We start from the raw sequence: 21181 nt of genomic DNA, 5'->3' as shown, positions 1-21181 counted from the left end.
AAATCCGTTCTTATGCAGTTTCCCCACTTCGTAAACAACTAGTTATTGCGACGCGATGCGACGGTTTGCGGCGGCGTAAAAAAACGGTTATTAATATTTATTACTATACTGTATTGGCCCATAGAGAATGCTATGTTGCTATGCTTAGTTGTATGGGGTGGGGTATGGTGGTGTTGGGGGATTGCTGCGTTTATTGTATGTATTGACACACACACACACACACTTACACTACACACGAAATGAACTTATATTCTGATAATCCAAGGTGTGGGCATTTCTGTGACGTCTTCCATGGGGTATTACGTTATAATGACAAAGTTAGAATATTAGATTTTAATACAGATAAGCTTTAATGTAAAGCATTTAACCTCGTAATAGGTTAAAGGGGAAACAATTATCAAATTCCTATTTGAATAGGGTTGTCATATAAGAGGCTTGCATTTGGGCGCCAAACGTTTTGCATACATGATGTGCGAATTAATTCTCAATCATTGGCATTTTTGCTTCGTTTTGCGTCCGCCATTTTCACGTATTTTTTTGTCTTTTTTACTCGCTGGCGCTTTTTCTGTAATTTTTACTTATGTTTTTGTCTTTTATTTTTACGTTACGTTGTGCGGGGCTCCGTTTTTGTTTTCGTTTTTAATTTTTGACTTTGTTTTATTTCGTAAAAATGCCAATGAAGGAGAATTGATTTCGTTTACATGTTATGCGTGTTCGTAATCTTCCTGCAACCTCTACTCCAATGATATGGCTGTATCCCTGGAAGTCTACCTAATTATTGCTGAGGCTCCTTAAAAATATATTCAAGCACTGGAACCCCTTATTATACCCCCACACTTAAAAACGTAACCCTGGAAGCCTTTAGTCAAAAATTGGTCACTTATCTAACTATTAAGACTTCATATTCGTTAATCCTGGGAGCCCAACTAACTATAGGGACTGTTTGGAAACTTAGACAACTATCAACCATTCTGGTTGTTTAACATCCAAACCCATTTAACTATTAGGGGTCGTAAAATTTTAACCCTGTTGGCCTATCTAACTATTGAGGCTCTAGGTATAGCCTGTCCGACCAGGGTGACTCAGAATATACAGTTCTACACTTCATTCTACACCAAAACATTATATCATACATATACATAAAAAAATGTGGTGCGATTGGTTAGGTGCTACAGCTCACCCCTTTTATATTATTATATTCTAATTCATTGGATCAGCCAATGCCAGGTCAGAAGTATGTGTGTCGTGTCCAATTTCTTGTGTCCTGTGTCAAATTTCTCACAGTACGTCTCTTAACGCGGTAAGCCACGTATAACGATGGTGTGTTGGGAGGTGTAAGCTCAGTTTATGAGACGGTCAGTCCAGGTTGTGGTTCTTGGTCGTGTATGTTGTGCGTGTTTCGCGATCTCGGTGGCTCGAACACTTAGCACCGTTAGGTGGCGTCGATCGCTGCCTAGCGGGTTAAGTAACCAGGTAGAACTAGGGCTACTGGCGAGAGGTCCTGGTAAAAAAACCTCAACGACCACAAGTGAAGCAGCCTCCTGGGCGTGGTTGGAATCTTCGCTAAACTGATAATTTTATTTTTATAAAAATTGGATATTCTGATAAAAAAACGTTTATTTCCGCGACATATTTTGTGCTTTTTAGCAAGACGTCATTCTACTCGACAGACAAACGTTGATAAAATAAAACGCGTTTTACCAGAATGCCCCCACTTTATACACCCTACTATATAATAATTACGAAATGCTATACTCAAGAGATATAGTTTACATAGCCGATAGGCGGGAGAGTTTATGTATTATCATGAAATTGGATTCAATCAGGTTTTCAATGTGAAACGGGGGTTTTTACAAAACTTCACTAATTTTAAAAGAAAACCAACCTTTAACTTGGGAATAATTTTAACCGTGTTGCTTGTGTAATATTTGGAAGAACTTCTATTTCTTTCCTTGCTTTATCAGTAGTGCTGTGCTCTTGTACGTGAACGGAAATCCAACTGGAAATCCAACTTAAGTTCTTCTGAATTTATTAACTTTCCAAGTGGCGAAAAGTAACGACATAATAAGGTTGTATATACCTGTATGTACAATATGAGCGTTTATATGTACAGCCAACAGCAAGTCACAGCGATTTTCAAGTTTTGGTATGAAACGCGAGAAAATTTGGTAAAATAACCGGGTTGGACGGAAGTGATATCGGCCAGGTACGTCAAAGCGAAATAAAGTACTGTAAGGTAAGATGGGTCACCTTTAGCACATACTATTCAAATATCATGTTATAAAACAATTAACAACGGTCTAAGAGTCGTGAGGAAACCGGTTTATAATTTTTAAATGTTCTTTGTTTATTACTAGTAGGGCGAAAATAGAATAAAAATGTGTCCCAGCTTCCTCCGCCCTACTATACATATGTATATCTGTTGGGGCGCAGATACATTATTGAAGAGAAAAACAATACGAAAAAAATCACAGTTAAAGCTGTGCAATATTACTTGAACTTGAAAAATTCGGGATTTCGAATATATATTTTCTGTCCATATAGTATGGTGGGGGGTGGAGGGACACCTTTAGCGGATCTGATCGTGGTTTAAACAGTTAGAAACGGCAGATGGGGTTCGTGAGGATGTTTGGACGAGAAAATAGAATAAAAGGTGATCCATCTTCCCCACCCTACTATATTGATGGGTATGCATTTAAGGAATTTTAAACCTGTAAATGCGAGAGTGTTTGTGTTGGCCAAACATTTGGGTGAATTCGGTCGTATCAGACCAATGGTAAAGATTATAGATGGTTTTAAAGCCCGGCATTCACAGTACTGATATATAAGCAAAATAAAAGCGCTGCTGCGTATTATAAGATCTATAAAGGAACAATGCGGATAAAGAGATTTTAGCGAAGTGTTTTCGCGCCAATATAGAAAAAGAATATAAAACAAAGAATTATAGAATTATACGCAGTCTATCTGTTCGACGTTTTAACAATATGCCGACTACGAAACTAAAATCAAAAAGGAATAAATGGAGAATCCAGTATGGAGAAAAATAACGTTGAACTGCAGTAACTTCTGTCGAAGCTGTATTATGATTCCCGTATGTTCTGGTTTAAGATTCCGCGGCTTGTTCTGAAAAAAAGCAGTAGATATGAAACAGAACACCCATGTTATAAGGTTGTTCAAAACGTTCAGGGTGATCAATTTACCTTCGGCTGGTGGTGCTGCTGCTTCCTGTTCGGGTTCATTTGATTCCACCGGAGCTTCTGCTGGTTCTGTAAATGTATTGAATATATAACAGGGTTGAATATAAGACTGATTAAAATTAAATAACTTTAAAAGGTTTTATAATATATGGTATGGTTGGGGGAAGATGGGACACCTTTTTATTGTACTTTCTCGTACCATCTGGTAGTAAACAAAGAACATTTAGAGAAATATAAAACCCTATAGACCTTTTTTAATTGTTTGAAACACGATCAGAAAACTTCAATAACACGTGCTATAATAAGTGTCACGTTCCCCCCTATACCCTACTATATATATCAATGTCTTCTACCTGGAAATGTAAATTGTACAAAAAATCTATGGGGAAAGGGCCTATACCGTGTTGCAATACCAAACTGCAAAAAGATAAATGCACACGGGTCTACAATGAGTTATAATTGTGTTAAGAAATTGAGAAAACAGTAACAAAATTGAACTTTCAAGTGGCTGGTACCAACAAGTGGTGGACTGTGGTCGGTCAAGTGCTTAAGCAAACCAAGCAAGTGTTTTCACACTGGCCCGGTCACAATAGCAAACCCTGCCAAGGCTTGGTATCTAATTGAAAAACAATAGGCTACATCGTAAGGGGATCCAATTATCCCTGAAACAATAAACCTACGCTGTGGAATTTAGGAGATATTTCGCTTTGTTTTTAAATCTGAGCATTGTCTCTGCGATTCGACGTTATATGTGGGTTGTCTTCCATACAACATTTTTGGTATTATTAATTTAACTGTGCTGATTCAACTTATTTTATAGCAAGCATATTCGGTTTATTTTAAAAACATATATTTATGGAGTTTGTAGCAAACAAAGAATATTTACAGAATTGTTTACCCGTGTTTTCACGACTCGCGTTGTTAGTTGTTCAAAACACGATCAGGAAATATGGGATTTAGGTGGTAACAATATCCCATCTTACCCCACAGGACTATACGAAAACAAATGCGAGTTACGGATTTTTAAAAGCTAACCTTCTGGCTTTTGTTCCTCTGCCGCTTGTTCTTCCGCTGGTTTTTCATCGCTTGTTATTTCGGCAGGTTTAGCTGTCGCTTCGTCGGGTTTCGTCTCTTCTGAGTAAAAAAAAGTTATTAAATTAATTGCAATATATTCAAATCTACAAAGTGTTCACATGTGCTGGTATATATGCGGATGTACAAACTAACTTGTTCACATGTGTGAAACAATGTGCATTGTTTTACAAAATTATAAGGTTTTTGTACCGTCTATACTCTAATGTTGTGATTCAAACTCGTGATACAGTCGAAATATTCTGTGACATGCAGAAATAGTTTTTTAACAACATGCTCGATAACGTTGCGGGTTTATAAAGCATGGGTTTATACAATAAAATGCACAACAATAAAAACTGTTATGTAGCTATAACACCCCTAAAACAACAACTGCAAACGGAATTTAAAACCAACACAAACACACAACATGCTGGTAGACAAAAACACGTTTCTTATCAACAGAGTAAAGCCAAGATATCTAGATGGTAGACAGTATAGGCGGGCAAAAGATGAACTCCGTGTGGTAGCTGTCGGAACTAATATGCATAATAGAAGAGATGAACCACAAACCATATGAAGCAGGAGGACGTTATCGTGGAAAAACAAGTGGTTAAAAGAAATGAAAACAAACAGATAGTTGACAACGGCAAGCTGGTCTGGAAACCTCATGCAAACATCAACACGCAACCTTGGGCTGCAGGTTCTTCTGTAACTTCATCTGTAGTAGCTTCTTCAGCAGTAGTTTCCGCTGCGGTTTCCGTCTGCGAATCTTCGGGGACCGCTTCAGCAGCAGCTTCAGTGATTTGCTCCGGTTCGGCTGGAACTTCTGGTTTAGATTCCGTGTTGGAAACCTCAGCCGTCTCGATTTCAGCTGAAGAAATACACCGAGGATAGGACAGGAAAGACAATTTTTTCAGGAGGAAAGTCCCAGAAAATGAAATCGATTTCGAAAAAGGGATCCAGATGCGCTCATATGGAAGTGCAAGCCCCGCTTAGCCTAAATTGGCGTGCGATTTAAATTATTAATGAAATTGAACGCACACATGAATTTTTCCACATTACACCACCGCAAACAAATAGTGTTTTACGTCTTTCCCATACACCCAACAGACATGTCAACTCAATAAATGGCAATGTTAAAATACGACAGAAATTGATCACAACAACCGGGGCAATGTAAAGTGTTGTGGAAAATATAGAATGTGGAATCTATAGTTAATGGTGATGACGTGTTAATACGCCACTATAGCTTTGTGAAATCGCTTTAAAATAGTAGATCTACTGGTTGAGATATCTAGTGCGAAGCTACTGATGGTCTACATGGTACAACACAAACAGCAAGATGCAATAAACGCCACGTCATCAACTCCATCAACCTGCTGCTGTTTCTTCTGTTTGAGTTAGTTCGGCCTCGGCTTCGGGTACCGGTTCGGGCTCCGGTGGAGGTGGGGTAGGGGTTTTAGCTTTTTCTTGTTCGGGCTCAGGTTCGGGAACAGGTTCAGGAGCTGCTTCGGGCTCTGGTCCAGGCGTTGGGGCCTTGACGGCTACACAAGTAATAATCTCAAGTATATTGAGCGATATCTATACGGATGTCGCAGGTTATGCATGAACACCAGCAACGTTAACATATAGAACCGATATGACCGTGGTATAGTTAAAGCAAAAGCAAAGCTGGAAATTCCGTTGCAACTACTCTAGCAAAGCAACGAGTAGAATGTATGTATAGCTAGTAGCAATAAACAAATATCTAACTTACGTGTGGGTGTTTTTTCTCTGGTCTCGACCTCGGCTACGGGTTCTGTTTTAATTTTAAACAATGATTGGTTAAATGTACTCGGTGAAACGATGTGTAAAAATGGGAATATTTTATCTGTGTAAAAATGTGAGCATTTTAGCTGTGTAAAAACTGGATTATACATCAGTGTATAAATGATAATATTTTATCTGCGTAAAAATGATTAAGCAATAAAGTACTGCTACAACAAAATCGATATACGCATCTTACCTGCTGGTTCGGGTGCAGCTGGTTCGTCCTGCTTTGGGGTTGCTGACCTTTCTCCTTTAAAAAACATAGAAAACAAATATAAGTCACGCAGTTTTCCGCAAATTTTAATCTCCGTTTACTTTAGCAAGCCGCATTGCATGCATAGTTTATACGTTCGTTGTCGTGATTGCACTTTTGGGGTCTTGGCGGATTTACACCTATATGGAAACGCTTTCAAAATGAAGTGAAATGTATTATTCATTGCCGAAAGTCTGGGCGCACCGGATTTTAATCCTTTATTGCCATACAGTCGTGCTGGTGGAATTAGGTCTGTGACTCAGTTTTGGAATTTCCGATTCGACATGTATAGTAGACTGGGGGAAGACGGGACACCTGTAGCACATAATGTCCAAATATCCTGATCGAGTTTTAAACAATAAACAACGGTCCATTGAGGTCGTGAGGAATGGCTCTGTAATTGTTCAAGTGTTTTTTGTTTACCACCAAATAAGACGATAAAATAAAATGAAAAGGTGTCCGATCTTCCCCTACCCTACTCTATATGGAGAAAAGCATACTCCAAATCGGGGCTTTAGACAGTATAGAAAGGCGCTATCACACCTAGTAACGGACAATGCAGACAGAGATAAAGCAAAGCGAGATATTTTGGATTGCGAAATTGTTGAAATACGGCGCTCAAAATAAACGAAAACAAGTCCAGACCAAAACGATGTAGGTGTATTGTTAGTACCTCAGTCCAAATACATTACCATAGCGACACGAAGTGTAAACGAAAAGCCTAATTTCATTAAACAGGTTTTTCTACTTGCGGCTAATATTAGGTATTTACACAGCGCCTTCAACGACCATAAGCACACATATGTCTTCTGCCTATGATATACCAAAGACACCGATGAACAAAGGGTGGGTAAGAACACTACATCGGTATTTTTAATCTCGTATCTTCGCGGTTTCGTGTTCAAATTCGAAATATTATTAGGAAATCGTCCTTGGGCGTGTTGGTTGAATGATAGACATTTGAGCGATAGAGAGTTTGCTCGCTATAACTATCCTAAGGCTTATAGTGTACATAAGCCTATTCAACAAGCGTTTAAACACGGGTGTAGTCTTAGTTTATGTACAGGAAACTTTAGCAGATTAGAATGGCACGCTGGATGTTAAATGATTGTTTGTTTTACTCAAGAGCACTTATGGACGGTGACGACAAAGTTCTCCTTTAGTTTTTTTGCCGATAACTTATTAAGAGTGTTATAGCACTGATTTACCATGGTTTGATTGCTTTCCTATAACTCAGATTTAAATGAATTTTGTGTTAGAATCGAGCTTGAATAACAAGTCAAGCTGTCCCATACCACAGCACACATCGTAAATCGGATCTCGCGCAGACATGGTCGGTCAAATAGTTACGCGCCATAACAAACCACCAACAAATCAATGCTGCGTATTTGTTGCTTATGGGGTAAATATAAATCTGTACAAAACCACATGTGTACTTTGTAGATTATACTATTATGGGATGAAATACCGCTAGCGCCTAAATCTTGTATTTTCTGGTCGTGTTTTAAAAAGTTAACGACGCTCTTTCAGAGTCGCAGAGCTACAGGTATATGATTCTATAAATATTTTTTGTTCACTACCAAATGAGTCTGAAAGAGAGAATTAAAACACGTCCCATCTTCCCCCATTCTAATATATATGTGATAGACAGTATATTGGGCAACATTAGTGACACTCCTCTTTGTTGAAATGCTGGGAACGCGTGTACCAGTTATAAATTATAAATGCGTAAAATTGCTACTTAATATAAACCACAGAGCTACAGCGTCAGGCCAACGTAATATTCCACAACTTCGGTCGATTATACCTTAAAAGCATTGCCTGCACACTTAAAACTACGTTTAAAAAATAGTATACAGTAATGTTGGGGTAAGATGTGACATATTTTCACATTTTTTTTGACATTGGTAGTAATCAAAGAATATTTTGATATTTATGAAACCGTAGCCTCGCGACTGTAAAAGATGGTTGTTAATTGTTAAAAACACGATAAGGAAATATGGGATTTTAATACCCATGGTATCCCATCTTACCCCACGGTACTGTACTATATACATATATGACTATATACATGTACTATATACATGTATATAGTCATTCCGTTACACCAATAAAGAAAAAAAACAAAACAATAACTATCAAACCAAGCAATGTGGTACACCCGTTAAAATATAAACGTACTTATATAGAAAAATACACCAACTTTTAAAAAATCCTGACATTTTCTAATCTGTAATTGCAATCGTCATGCTGGTATTAATAGCCACCATTAACACGATTATTTAAACTTGAAGTCGCATATGTATCCCGATACGTCGGCACTGCTATATATTTTAAAAATCGAACATTACGATAAATCGATACGGGTTTCACTTACTTTCCGTTCCATTAGCATCAGTATATTCTGCTTCACTTTTCACGGGAGCTTCTGTGAAAATAAATCGGTCATTATAGAGCGAGATACGGTTCCATGCTCTATAGAAACACTTTAACCAACAGATCAATACATATTATTAATTCAATGATTTACTAATATTGCACTGCTAAATATTATATGGAGTGGGGAAGATAAAACATATTTTTATTCTATTTTCTCGTCCCATTTAGTAGTAAACAAAGGCTACTCAAAGAATTTAAAAACTCCCGTAGACCGAATTGTTATTTGTTTGAAACACAGGATAATATGTGCTAAAGGTGTCTTTCCCCACCCTGCTACATATTGCTTAGATGTACGTGTTAACGTAATTTGCGGTGCATTTTAAATTAACAACCGAAGTCCTATATTTCTCCATCATGTTCTAAACATTTAACAACGCTGTTTTAGGGTTGTGGGGATAAAAGGTAATAACAATAATTCTGTTAATACTGTTTGTTTACTACTAAATAAAACAAAAAATAGAATGAAAAAAGATACCATCTTACCCCGCCCTACTATAAATACTTCGCAAAACGACCCATATATTTTTCGAAATCACACTTACAAAAAAAATCGATATCAAAATTTAAATCTACCTTCGGTCGTTTTTTTGATCGGTTCAGGCGAAGAATCTTTTGGTGGTTCTTCTCTTAAAGTTGGCTTTACCGTCGCCGTAATCTCGGTCGTACCATTAGTAGGGGGTGGTGGGGCATGTTTTGCTGCAGTGGTTGCCGCCACAGCAGCAGTTGATGCTTTACTTCCTCCGCAGCCCATTGTGTTTCTTTTTGTTAATGAAGAAAACTTTCAGTTTAAATCGACTATGTAGCTGTAGCTGTAAACCTAAGGGATTTTTATATTTAAATTTATTTATCTTGAAACTCTTTAGGAATGCCAACAGTTAAATGTATCGCAACTTTTACACCACTAACAGCAGTTAAAATCAGCTATATATAGACTTCAGGGAATTCTTTTTGAATTCCAACATTCAAATATATAGTAGGGAAGGGGAAGATGAGACACCTTTGGCATATAATATCCAAATATCCGGGACAGGTTTTAAACAATTAACAACGGTCTATATGGGATTCGTGAGGATAACAGTTCTTTGAATGTTCTTTGTTTACTACTAAGACGAGAAATTAAATAAACAGGCGTCCCATCTTGCCCCACTGTACTGTACAACAATACTAAATTTAGTTCTATGTCTGGATTATGTCTATAAACCACCAACCAAAACGGCCTGTTACGTAAACTAAGCTAATATAAAGAAAATTAAACACTTTAAATTTACAGTCCGCATGTGTTGCTCAAAATTTCTGAAATCATTCGTGGTCAACCAGGATAGTTATAATAATGGTAGACGTGAACACACCATATCTACCATTATGTGCAATGCGAATATTCTAGTTGACTACACAACTTTTATTTGTTGCGGCTTTTCGTGATGCTTTCTTTGTTTTCGATTTTTGTCAAGTTCTATTTTCGGTTGATTTTGTTACTTAACAGAGTCGAAACTGTTCAATTTCTGGTAAACACGCTCAATGGAAGCTACAGCTGTTTAAAATCTCTCTACGGTTCATACACACACACAAGAGCCAGGGTCTGATCAAAAGGGGACGTGGTGTTCCAACAATAGGAGCCGCGAATTCAATTGTTGTTCGGGACGAAGTCCTGCTAATCTGGAATTTGTAGGTGGATATATAAAATCGGGGCCACAAAGGGCGGAATGGATCGATCGCTTCCAGGCTTGCGAAAGTTTTCGCGTAATCTGATCTCAGGTCTCGTCGGCTCAAGGACGGGCGTGCCGGATCTCCCAACAAAAGAAACGCATCGATTCCACAATGCTGCGTCACCCGGACATTTCGTAAGCGTGGATTACAGAGACGATACCTGAACTGAGGCACAAAGAGCCAGCCCTACTTGTGGTAACGTGTTCGCTTATTTTGAAATCTGGATAACAACGGAAGCTATAGCGACATATAAACATACAAACCAGCAAAGAACACAGCACCGGCCAAGAAAAGGAGGCGCCGCGCATTTATCGACAAATAACTATTACGCCTATATAGACACAAACTAGAAAAATGCTATAACTGCAATATATTTCTGTGTCTAAAATCTGCGCTAATTAAAAACAGTCTTTCATTTCTGATTGGTATAAGCTGCCTTTTGCAAGTAATCTTATGTACCTTGCTTATAAAGTTGCTGGCGACAAGTATATAGCTACGATTAAAACAACATACGCGAGTGCAAAATGGCTCTGCTGTGCTGTCTCGTCGCCTCTTTTTCATAACGAGCCTCTCACATATTACGCAGCACGCACACCTCAGCGCTTTACGTCACAAATAGATTTGACCAGCATAGCGTCGCCTAGCAACCGACCCGCCGAAGTTTATTCGAGCGAGTGAAGCACCGATAGAACGAAAACAAAGCCTTTCACGCCCTGTCGCATGACAAAGGCAGAATAGAATACACGAGCGCGTGCTAAACAAAAATGCGGAGATTATCCGTGTAAATAAGCACCGTTATTCAGCGCTCTCGAGAGAGGCTTTCACCTACTTAAAACCGATCACTAAAAGGCAAATAGGTTATAACTCATGTCAACTAAGTTTTTTTAAATTTTACGACCAATATGCTCGCAAATTTATGATTTAATAACCTACTAAGTCCACTCACTGATGAAATATTCACCGAGTCCATGCATTGTTATACGGGGCACATCAGAGAAGCGCAAAACGTAAAGTGCGACACTGTTTCAATTTTAAAAAAGCACTAAAACTTCATTTTAGTGTGTGCGGTCATAGCAAGCAGAATAAATTATTCAGGAGCTCTGGAAAGTTTTCTGTAACTACTTTAACTGGCGCGTGCGGTGGACCTGACTGTCTGCCTTCACCCAACTGTTTTATACATCTTATACTAAGTTAACCCTTAATGCATTTTGTAACCATGTTCAGCCGTTTTATTGGCAACGTAATATGCGCCTGTTTAAGTATATGACAGCCGTAAATAAACCTGTGCCAAGTGAGACGTTTAGTTTATAGCTCTTTTGCGCCCCTTACCGGCACAACGTTGTGTAGCCTGTTCCTTGATATTTATTATTTATTATCAGGATATTTGGATATTAGCCTGTGCTAAAGGTGTAAAGGAGACTACGTGAGAGTTTTCATGTACATGACTGATGCAAAGACATGAAGAAACTAACTTATTCATCCTCGCGTGGCCAGGCAACGGACCACAGTCGTTTCAAAAGCACCTTACAAAATCGTCGTTTTTAAATGCTACATACCAATTAACTTTACAATGTCTTATTTATACTGTAAGCCATTTTAAACCACTACGTTGAATCATATTAAGTAAACTAATTCGTACAGCATGACTTTTATATTGGTAACAAAACCTGGCTGGCATCACTGAAAAAGCGTCCTATTGTTACGGACAACCAGTGTCGGTTGTTGTGATTTATGGCAGAATAAAAAGAGAATTCACTGTTGTTGACTTTGCATGTGCTCGCGTACTCAGATCATTGCTGCAATTTTTAAACTGAAAGTTTCGTTTTCAATAAAAGCATTTGTTTTTAAAACACCGTAATGTAGAACGTACGATAACTAATGAAACATTTTCGTTTATCAGTGTAAGACGGCAAAAATTGATTAAAAGACGGTTATAAAACAGGCGAAAGAAAAAATGTCGCAGGCAAGTTTCACTCCACCGTTAGCGAGGATCAGCCACGTGAATCACCCCGATGGCAATTTAAAGTTGCACGGAAAGGGTTTGATCACTGATATTTATGAAAAATCAAAAGAACTCGGACTTGAAGGCGACATTAAAATTTTAAAAACATTGTAAGTGAAAATAGTTTTTGTTTTTACTTTTAGTACACTTAACCACTAACCCCTATAGAACCACTTATTTCTAACTACTAACATCTGTGCCTATATATTCACCACCCCCTAAATACTAACCCCTATAATAATCTTTGAGGTGTTAATCGTAATTATTTGTTTTCCACACATAGAGAGTTGACATGTGCTGGAATGTGCTGCAGATTTTCTGAAAATGGAGAAAAATTAGCAGTGGGATTATCAAATGGAGACGTAAAGGTAAAAAAATTACAATTTAAAAAAAATGGTATTAATTACTAATTAGTTATAGAATAAGCTCAGACGAAACTTCATAAATACCCTATGTTTTTAATACCAAATGAGCCAGTGAAAGAATATTTACACTATGCCTGGTAGCAAATATAACTGGCAAGTAATATTGCTGCTAATAACTAAACTTTTAACAACAAACTCAAATGCGACAGATATATAAAACATCAACTGGATCATGCATCTACCATCTTTCTGATGATGAAACGAAATCGGATCGACTCCCAGCAACATCTGTTAACTTTGTTCCAAATGAATTATCAACTCGTGGAGAGATGCTTATTGTCACATGTTAGTGGATTTGTTTTCTCTTTTTATTCAATCCTATAACAGTGGCGCCTATATAATGCAAACAAGGATAGAATAAAGCATTTTAATTCTTACATTCATCTTTTTTAATACCCATAAATAATTTTTTTTAATGGCTCATCTGGTATAAAAAACATAGGATATTTACGATTCGCTAATGCATTCTTGCCAATGGCATGTAAAACGTCCGAAATACACTACATTTTTCATACCAGATAAGCCGTTGAAAGATTATTTTCATTATGCCTCCTAGCAGATGTAACAGGATATCAACACCCATAGATTAGTATGTTATAAAGTAACCGGAGTATCTCTGAGTTTTTTAGTTAAAACAGCCATCGACGTATTTTGGCCTTCAGCCCTTCACATGAGTTAGATTTAGCTTCCCAGACCCCGCTACAAACTGTTAACAAACTCCATTCTCATCCCTGTTCAACAGATGCTAGCGGTATGATCAAGTTCTGGCACGTTTCAAGTGAAACAGCTTTACAAACAATACATGAACAACGACAGATTCTCACGAGTTCTCTCTCACCAACTGTCTCCCACATCCTCACTGGAGGAACCTCGGAGCAGATCAACGAGTACGATGTAGAGACAGGAACCAAAACTAATGTTTATGAACCAAGGTTTAATGAATTTTTTCGAATACTTTTTTACAGCTGGAATAGAACATTGAACTAAATTTGCTTTTCATGTTGTATGAGTTGGTAGTAAACAAATAAACATTTGATAGGAAACAAAGAAGATTGAAAGAATTATAAAAACGTATTCTCACGACTCTCAGAGTCTCATAGAAATTGTTTAAACCATGATCAGGATATTTGAATATTATGTGCCGTTCCATCTTACCTCACATTATATATCCACAGTCCAAACAGACTTGTGATGGATGGCCACAGATGTAGAGTGTTTACTGTGAAGCATCATCCTACAAACGAACATGTATTTTTATCTGGAGGATGGGATGATACAGTGCAAATATGGGATCAGAGGGAAGAGCATTCAGTCAGGTACCAGTGACACTTTAAACTTGAAATATGAGGACATTAGTTGAAATTCATAAACTTTAAAATTACATTAAAGTGTAATGATCATGATTTTTTATCAATACATTATTTTACTGTTTTACCCAAAAGCGTGTTTTAACGAATTACAACTGTTGTTTTACTGTTACTACCTATCTTTATGCTTTTTTAAACTTTATAATCTTCGTTATCATTATCAAAGAAACAAAATTAATTTTATTTATTCATTTATCACTCTGTTTTAAAATCACAAATTTTTTAAGATCTACATTATTAAAATTTTGTTCTGTTTTTGACACTGATTCTTGCTATAACATCTAAGTACTGCATAAAGTTACATCCTTTCTTTACACAGACGAATATTTGGTCCACATATATGTGGCGATGGTATTGATGTAGACAAGAAACATGGGCATATTCTTACTGCTTCGTGGAGAAAAAATGATGTTTTGCAGGTTTGTGTAGTACTTGGGTAGGATGGGACACCATAAGCACCTAATATCCAAATATCCTGATCATATTTTAAACAAAGAACAACGGTCCATGGTAGTCCTGAGGATACAGTTGTATAGTTTTTTGAATGTTCCTTGTTTACTACCAAATTTGAGGTGAAAATAGAATGAAAAGGTGTTCAATCTTTCTCCCGCCATTTAAAATTCTAAATGTTTTTTTTCGTATTAAAAGGTATGGGATTTCAAAAGTGGAGATCGTATCAAGACGTTGCCTCCTGATTTCTCAGCTGATTCTTTGGTAACATGTTTAATACGTTTAAATATAAATATTATGCATATCTTTGTATATTTGCTTTTTGGCAAGTTACCTTACTACAAAGTTACATACAAAGAGAGATGAAATTTATTTCTATAAAATTTTAATTTTAGTCGCTTGCCGGTAATAAATAGAAAAACAAACGTTATTGCTTTTGACTGAATACGTGACTTTTATTCAAACAACACAGCAGGGTTGGCCATATAACTCCTGTACATAGGGTGGGTATTGTGTAACCTGCCTTCATAGTGTTACAAAACAAAGCTCAATTGTTGACATCATAAAAGTAGAATAAAAATAAGATCAAGTTACAATGTATTGTACATTGTGTGTTCTCTTTCCCACCAAACGAATAACGTTACTTACAGGTTACTTTTTCATTACTACTGACTATCCTTTGCAAGAATATTTTTTCTAGTTATACTGTGGGCAGTGGATGGGAAAGCAACATATAGTGTGTGGGGGTTCAGACAACAACATGGTTCGAATCATCGACAAAACTACCTTGGCTGTGAGTATTATGTGGATTGGTAAATTGAATAACTCATAACTGTGGAAAAATTATCATTTACTTCGTAGAGTGTATGAGAAAATAGGTAATAGGCTAATATTGGCCTGAGTCTTAGGACCCATAGCGTGCCACCCTGCAGAACCTCACCCACATACAATGGAAGTGTATAAGAGAAACAAATTGTCAAATTAAATACTGCCATTGTGGTTGACATGAACAAGCCAACAAAAGGGCTGTGGTTAAATTGGAGACAAAAATAAACACAAGTTAGTTCTTCGAAAGATAATGTCAAAAGCCTCAGCTCAAGAGCAAATATTATTAGAAGGTTCAGGCATTGAGGGCATTGTTGAAGGTTTTAGATGGTTTTAACCTTTACTGTGATGGTTGAATACACAAAACTAAAGTGTTTGTTTTGGCTTCCCCTCTGAATTGAGAGGTCCATCAATGTCATTTTAAATTTCTAAAACAAACTGTCAGACGTTTTGTTTGGTTTGATTTAAAATTCAGTTCAGAGTTCGGACAATGTTAAGAATATTTACCAGTTAATTAAAACAACTTTTTAAATTGTTTTCATCCGTTTTAAATCGGGAAAGTTCACTAAAGGGAAAAGCCGGGCAAGAACAGTAAAACAACAGTTGTTAAAACACTCTTATGGAAAAAAACAGAAGAAAGAAATAGAGTTTTGGATAAAGCACAATTATTTTCTATAAATTGCCAATTATATTTATCCCAGACCTCTGGCATCATTACCAATTTACCATCCGGGGTATACAGCATAGACCACGATCGTAACCGACTGAGTCACCACCATAGTGACGTCACAATGATAGCTGCAACAGCCGGTAACCATGTCTACCTACTCTCAAATGCTCCCAACAAAAAAGACTAAAAAAGAACACTTTTTTGCTTTTACTCATGTATTTGTACCACCCCTTATATTTTAAAGCAGTTTTATTTTCTCGATGTTTTGTGTTCTGGTTTGACAGTTTAGCCCACGCCCGTCTTAATTTGATGAATTTTCCGTTCCAATTTGCGAATTGTTTTCGTTCCTACCTGTATTACCTTACCCATTTTTATATTGCACGCATGTGACTTGTTGAACATAAATATAAATTCACGAGTGTTGAAAAACGAAACAAGGATTCGATATTGATCGACCAAAATCTGTATTCTTGGCGTACTATAAAGTAGTAGCATGGGGGAAGATGGGACACCTTTCATTCCATTTCTCCCATTTGGTAGTAAACGAAAAAAGTCAAATAATAATAAAAAGGTATCCTAATGACTTTTATGGACATTTAGCACATAATACCAAAATATCCTGATCGGATTTTAAAAATTAACAACACTCTTAAGAGTCGCGGAGCTACGGTTATATTATTCTGTAAATATTCTTTGTTCACTACCAAATGGGACGAGAAATGAAAATGAAATTATGCCCAAGCCCACTATACCATCATGTACCCGCTTATTATAATAGTTACAAATATTTATAAAACGAAATCATCCCAACAACAACATCCTCAAGTAAAGTTTCGAATGGGACAGATAAAATTGCGCGACCTGTTATATTTGAATGTGACGAGTTGTTTTTTAATAGTAGGTTCACAAGGCCGTACCATCGCAAGGGAATAACGAAAACCTCAGCGACTAGAGCCAGGTATCAATTTTTCATAACTGGATACTTTCTAGCTCGACATCGATCATCGGGTAGAATTATCTTTTCAATGCTAATTACAAAGCTTGTTAATAATTTATTTTGCAAACAGCATATCCAGCTAAGTTCAAATTATTTGTCCTTATATAGTAGGGTGAGGAACATGGGGCACATTTTCATTTTTTTCGTCCCATTTGGTTGTAAACAAAGAACATTCAAAGAATTATAAAACCGTATCCTCACGACTCGCATAGACTGTTTTTATATATGTTTAAAACACGATCTGGATATTTTTATATTATTATGTTTTAAAGGTGTCCCGTCTTATCCCAGAGTATTATTTCTTACGAATGTAAACATGGCATGCTATGTTGTTTATTTGCAAGAAATAGATTAACGAATGCAAGTAGCGCTGATAAATTTATACATTTTCCGGCCCACTGTTCGTGTGTATTTACCCCGTTTGACAGGCAACATGAAAGCGGGTAATTATTTGAAAGTAATATGTAATTGTGTGGACACGTGTAATGCGACATATGGTACACACGCATCGGTAGCGATATAATTAAAATGCAACTATATTGTATAACTCTAATCAAATGTGTTCAATCAACAAACTTTACAATTCAAACCGTTTGAATCAATCGTTTTACTTTAAAACCACAGGAAAATACTCTAACAGTTCATAGAATAAAAAGGCTTTTGGCTCAGAATCTGCAACATGCAGAAAATTGAATTTCTGGTGTAGCCGGCTTTCATTTTCTCCCGGGGCCGAAGCCAACATTCTGTTTTCCTGCCGCTGTGGCATGCACTGAGTTTCCAAGCTCGTGTAACCAACACGTCGATACACCGTCGCATCTTTTACCTGTGACTGGTGCGGCCTGCTGCTCGTGCGGTGTCGCTGCCAGGCGAGACAAGACACTAAAATGACAGGCAAACGCATTTCAATGACAGCATGAATTATCAATACGCGTGATGGAAAACGAGGTTTCAGTTGTCATTCGGTTTAATTCTTGTGACTTGTCGCTTATTTTTTTTGTAAATTTTAATCAAAGAGCAGTTGGTTTCATAATACGTAAACCGGTTAAACATGTTACGTGTCGTCATCAGTTTATATAGTACCATTGGGGAATACGGAACACTTTAAGCACACAATATCTAAATATTCTGATCGTGTTTTAAACAACTAACAACGGTCTACGGGAGTCAATATGCAAATGCTTATCCACCAGATTTTACGACATGTGACTACATAAGGTATGGTAGGTGAGATGTTTCATTCTCTGTTCTCGTCCATTTGGTTGTAAACAAAGAATATTCACCGAATTACATAACCATGTTTCTATGACTCTATAAGAGCCTTGTTAATTGTTCAAAACACGATCAGGAGTTATGGTATTTAGGTGCTAACGGTATCCCATCTTTACGACGAGCTTACCGGTGAATCCAATTACTTAGTTGAAGCATTTCTAAGAAATTGTTTCGCGTGTCTCTCATCATAGAAGGCTCTATGTCGATCTCATTGCTCTCTTGTTTCTTACTAAGCAAAAAAAGACGTTCAATGTTAAATAAAAGGTTGAAATGTGAACCACGATAAATTTTGATTAAAGTAATGTCGGGAATGTATTTTTTAACACAGCCTACAAATAATATGTGAATCCGGGTGAGTATCCAAAGCCTATATAATTTTAGCAATGATCGAAGGAATAAATAACTTTCTCCCCGCGTAACGAAGCAGCGACAGTCGTTCTAACACGGGTGTTCCGTTTTATAGTGGGGTTGGGGGAAGATGGAGCATATTTTCATTTTCATTTTCATTTTATTTTCTCGTCCCATTTAGTAGTAAACAAAGAACATTCAAATAATTATGAAACTATATCCTCACAAACCCGATAGAACAGTGTTAATTGTTTAAAATACGATCAGGATATTTAGATATTATGTGCTAAAAAAACTTACCCTACTTTTTTAATACCCCACAGTACTATATCATATAAACATAGTTTCGTTTTTACCTGAATAAAACATTCTTATAGCTATTATCCTCAAGCATTATGTCTGCAAAGAGTTTTTCAAGTTTATTTAATTTTTCCTCTTGGCGCTGTTGCAAGGGTTGTACATTTTTAATCAGTTCGTCGTGTGTGTCGTAATCAGATCTTGGCTGATTGCGCCTTAACACCTCGCCATATCGGTTGTTAAAATTGTGGTAAAGTAGTTGTTGTCTTCCAGTGCCTCTCGGATGTAGAAGTCTTAGAAAAATTAAGTAGTTTTTTTAGTAAAGAAAACTTATTTCGATAAAATAATGATAATTTTTGGTCCTCGCGTGCTGGTCGAAAAACGACAGTAATTATAACACAGATGTTATGTTTCATAGGCCTCGTGCCAGCTTCCGAGTTACTGCGTATACAAACCTTATTGCTGGGTGATAAACTTTTTAACATAAGAACGTCCAGCGGAAAAACTTTTACCTATTTTATTAATATTTTGAATTAAAATCGTTCCAACTCACCTGTTATAAATTCCTCCTGTTGTACTTGCGTTATAAACACAGAAAACCAACAAAATGAAGAGCAAACTGCAAAATGTGTTCATGACCATTTAGTTTGATATTAACCAACACGTTTGAAATTACCGTCGCTAAAATAAATAAACGTCTTGTTAAATACGCGGTGCGTTACATTTTTGCAGCTGTATTTTTACACGTTTATGCTTATTTTATAATACACAATCACATATACAGGTGCTGTGAGGTTTTTTCTATTGATTTTTCTGCTGATGAAACTCTAATCGAATATTTTCTATCTATCTTACCCAAATACATCACCACAACTAGGCTACTGTTGGGTACTTAAACACCAGGCTGGTGTTATATACCCATACAGGGTATAGAGAAAGTCGGGCCAATGGGTCCCCATCCACCACGCGTTACTGCAGTGATGACGAAGCCGACAGCTCGATTTTAACGGATTACCTGGCATTGATGTACGAAAATGACTGACGCGTTATTATTTCGAGCGCCCGACCGCAAAGCGAAGTTTTAATTATTTACATTGTTTTCATGAGCGCTGTTTACATCTAAAACCAAGTGATTTTTTAAAAACATGGCACCGATTTGGTGACTCGATTCAAAGATTGATTAACTGACTGTAACATGTCAACTACATTCGTTTCGCGGGCCATGAAGTTTGACTGAATGGCATCGGGATAAAATGCGACTTGGCAATTCCTATATGCGGGCATATAAATATGCAAATATGTTTTTTATTCGTTGCCAATTTTCTCACAAAACTGAGTTTGCGCGGGCAAGTATATGTAGTTTTTATATAGAGTGCATGAAGATGGGACGCTTTTTCATTCTATTTTCTTGTCCCATTTGGTAGTAAACAAAGAAACTTAAAAAGTTATAAAATCGTATTCTTACGATTCCCATAGACCGTTGTTAATTGTGTAAAGCACAATTAGGATATTTGAATATTATGCGCCAAAGGTGTCCCGTCTTACCCCACCCTACTCTATGTACTTTTTCATACAGTAGAGTGGGGAAAGATGGGACCCTTTTTGTATATTTTCTCGTCTTATTTGTTAGTAAAGAAAGAACATTCAAAGAATTTTAAAACCTGTATCCTAACGACTCCTATATAGACGTTGTTGATAAATAAGTTATTCAGTGTTTCATTCATTCGGTCAAAGGAGATATTTTAAAAATATATTACTATTTATAGGAAGTTTCAATGCATTATGTATGCGTTAAACACGATATAGCTGCACATATGTTCAAATTTACCTAGCGTATACGTCAAGAATATTAAATTTCATGAACAGTTTGACAATCCGTCTGTTTATAGTCAATGCGAATTATGCAGATCAGGGCAGAAAAGAGGATTATACACCGGAAAACGTGGCATAATAAACCAATCTATCTCAGTGGGAGCTTCATGATGTAAAAAGGTACTTGCAAACAGAACATCCGCGGCCGTTTATTAACGAATCTGAATTAATCGACGTGGC

At 36.9% G+C, this 21181-nt stretch overlaps 3 protein-coding genes across 6 annotated transcripts; 1 reads left to right on the top strand and 2 right to left on the bottom strand.

Annotated features, from left to right (window-relative positions):
- Positions 1–405: 405 nt before the first annotated feature.
- On the top strand, positions 406–16648 carry LOC100180001 (vegetative incompatibility protein HET-E-1). The gene is made up of 10 exons (XM_002126059.2): positions 406–418; positions 12380–12591; positions 12765–12849; positions 13056–13191; positions 13649–13838; positions 14082–14222; positions 14593–14692; positions 14922–14987; positions 15424–15516; positions 16250–16648. Exons 2-10 carry the CDS (start codon positions 12434–12436, stop codon positions 16403–16405), a joined length of 1125 nt encoding a protein of 374 aa, XP_002126095.1. The 5' UTR covers positions 406–418; positions 12380–12433; the 3' UTR covers positions 16406–16648.
- Positions 2013–9588, bottom strand: LOC100185520 (protein TsetseEP). Of its 4 annotated transcripts, none has more exons than XM_009860718.3 (9): positions 9346–9588; positions 8711–8761; positions 6277–6330; positions 6028–6069; positions 5648–5815; positions 4960–5142; positions 4233–4331; positions 3201–3266; positions 2013–3123 (listed from the first exon to the last, which is right to left on the bottom strand). In XM_009860718.3, the coding sequence occupies exons 1-9, from the start codon at positions 9521–9523 to the stop codon at positions 3104–3106; spliced, it is 861 nt and encodes a 286-aa protein (XP_009859020.1). In that variant the 5' UTR covers positions 9524–9588; the 3' UTR covers positions 2013–3103. The 4 variants fall into 4 exon arrangements, with proteins under 4 accessions (XP_009859020.1, XP_026691075.1, XP_026691076.1 ...); XM_026835274.1 differs by having other exon boundaries at positions 4233–4328; XM_026835275.1 differs by lacking the exon at positions 4960–5142.
- Positions 16649–17851: 1203 nt separating the features above from the next.
- Positions 17852–19787, bottom strand: ci-ct (calcitonin). The gene is given in 4 exon segments (NM_001171883.1): positions 17852–18094; positions 18612–18713; positions 19189–19422; positions 19683–19787. Coding segments are annotated over 4 exon segments (591 nt in total). The 5' UTR covers positions 19772–19787; the 3' UTR covers positions 17852–17928.
- Between the last annotated feature and the right edge of the window lie 1394 nt (positions 19788–21181).

Source organism: Ciona intestinalis, chromosome 7 (assembly GCF_000224145.3).
Source record: "Ciona intestinalis chromosome 7, KH, whole genome shotgun sequence".
In the NCBI taxonomy this organism is placed as follows: domain Eukaryota; kingdom Metazoa; phylum Chordata; class Ascidiacea; order Phlebobranchia; family Cionidae; genus Ciona; species Ciona intestinalis.
Note: the sequence above shows the minus strand (reverse complement) of the source record. Positions and strands in the feature narration are given on the sequence as shown.

What these genes read in the sequence shown, in the direction of transcription:
- LOC100185520 (XM_009860718.3), bottom strand. Translation starts at nt 9,523, where the DNA reads ATGGGCTGCGGAGGAAGTAAAGCATCAACTGCTGCTGTGGCGGCAACC. An exon ending in AGCTGCACCCGAACCAGCAG is followed by an intron (nt 6,070 to 6,276) that starts GTAAGATGCGTA and finishes AAATTAAAACAG; the next exon opens with AACCCGTAGCCGAGGTCGAG. An exon ending in CAGAGAAAAAACACCCACAC is followed by an intron (nt 5,816 to 6,027) that starts GTAAGTTAGATA and finishes TTACTTGTGTAG; the next exon opens with CCGTCAAGGCCCCAACGCCT.
- LOC100180001 (XM_002126059.2), top strand. Translation starts at nt 12,434, where the DNA reads ATGTCGCAGGCAAGTTTCACTCCACCGTTAGCGAGGATCAGCCACGTG. An exon ending in TATCAAATGGAGACGTAAAG is followed by an intron (nt 12,850 to 13,055) that starts GTAAAAAAATTA and finishes CAAATGCGACAG; the next exon opens with ATATATAAAACATCAACTGG. An exon ending in AGAGATGCTTATTGTCACAT is followed by an intron (nt 13,192 to 13,648) that starts GTTAGTGGATTT and finishes CCTGTTCAACAG; the next exon opens with ATGCTAGCGGTATGATCAAG.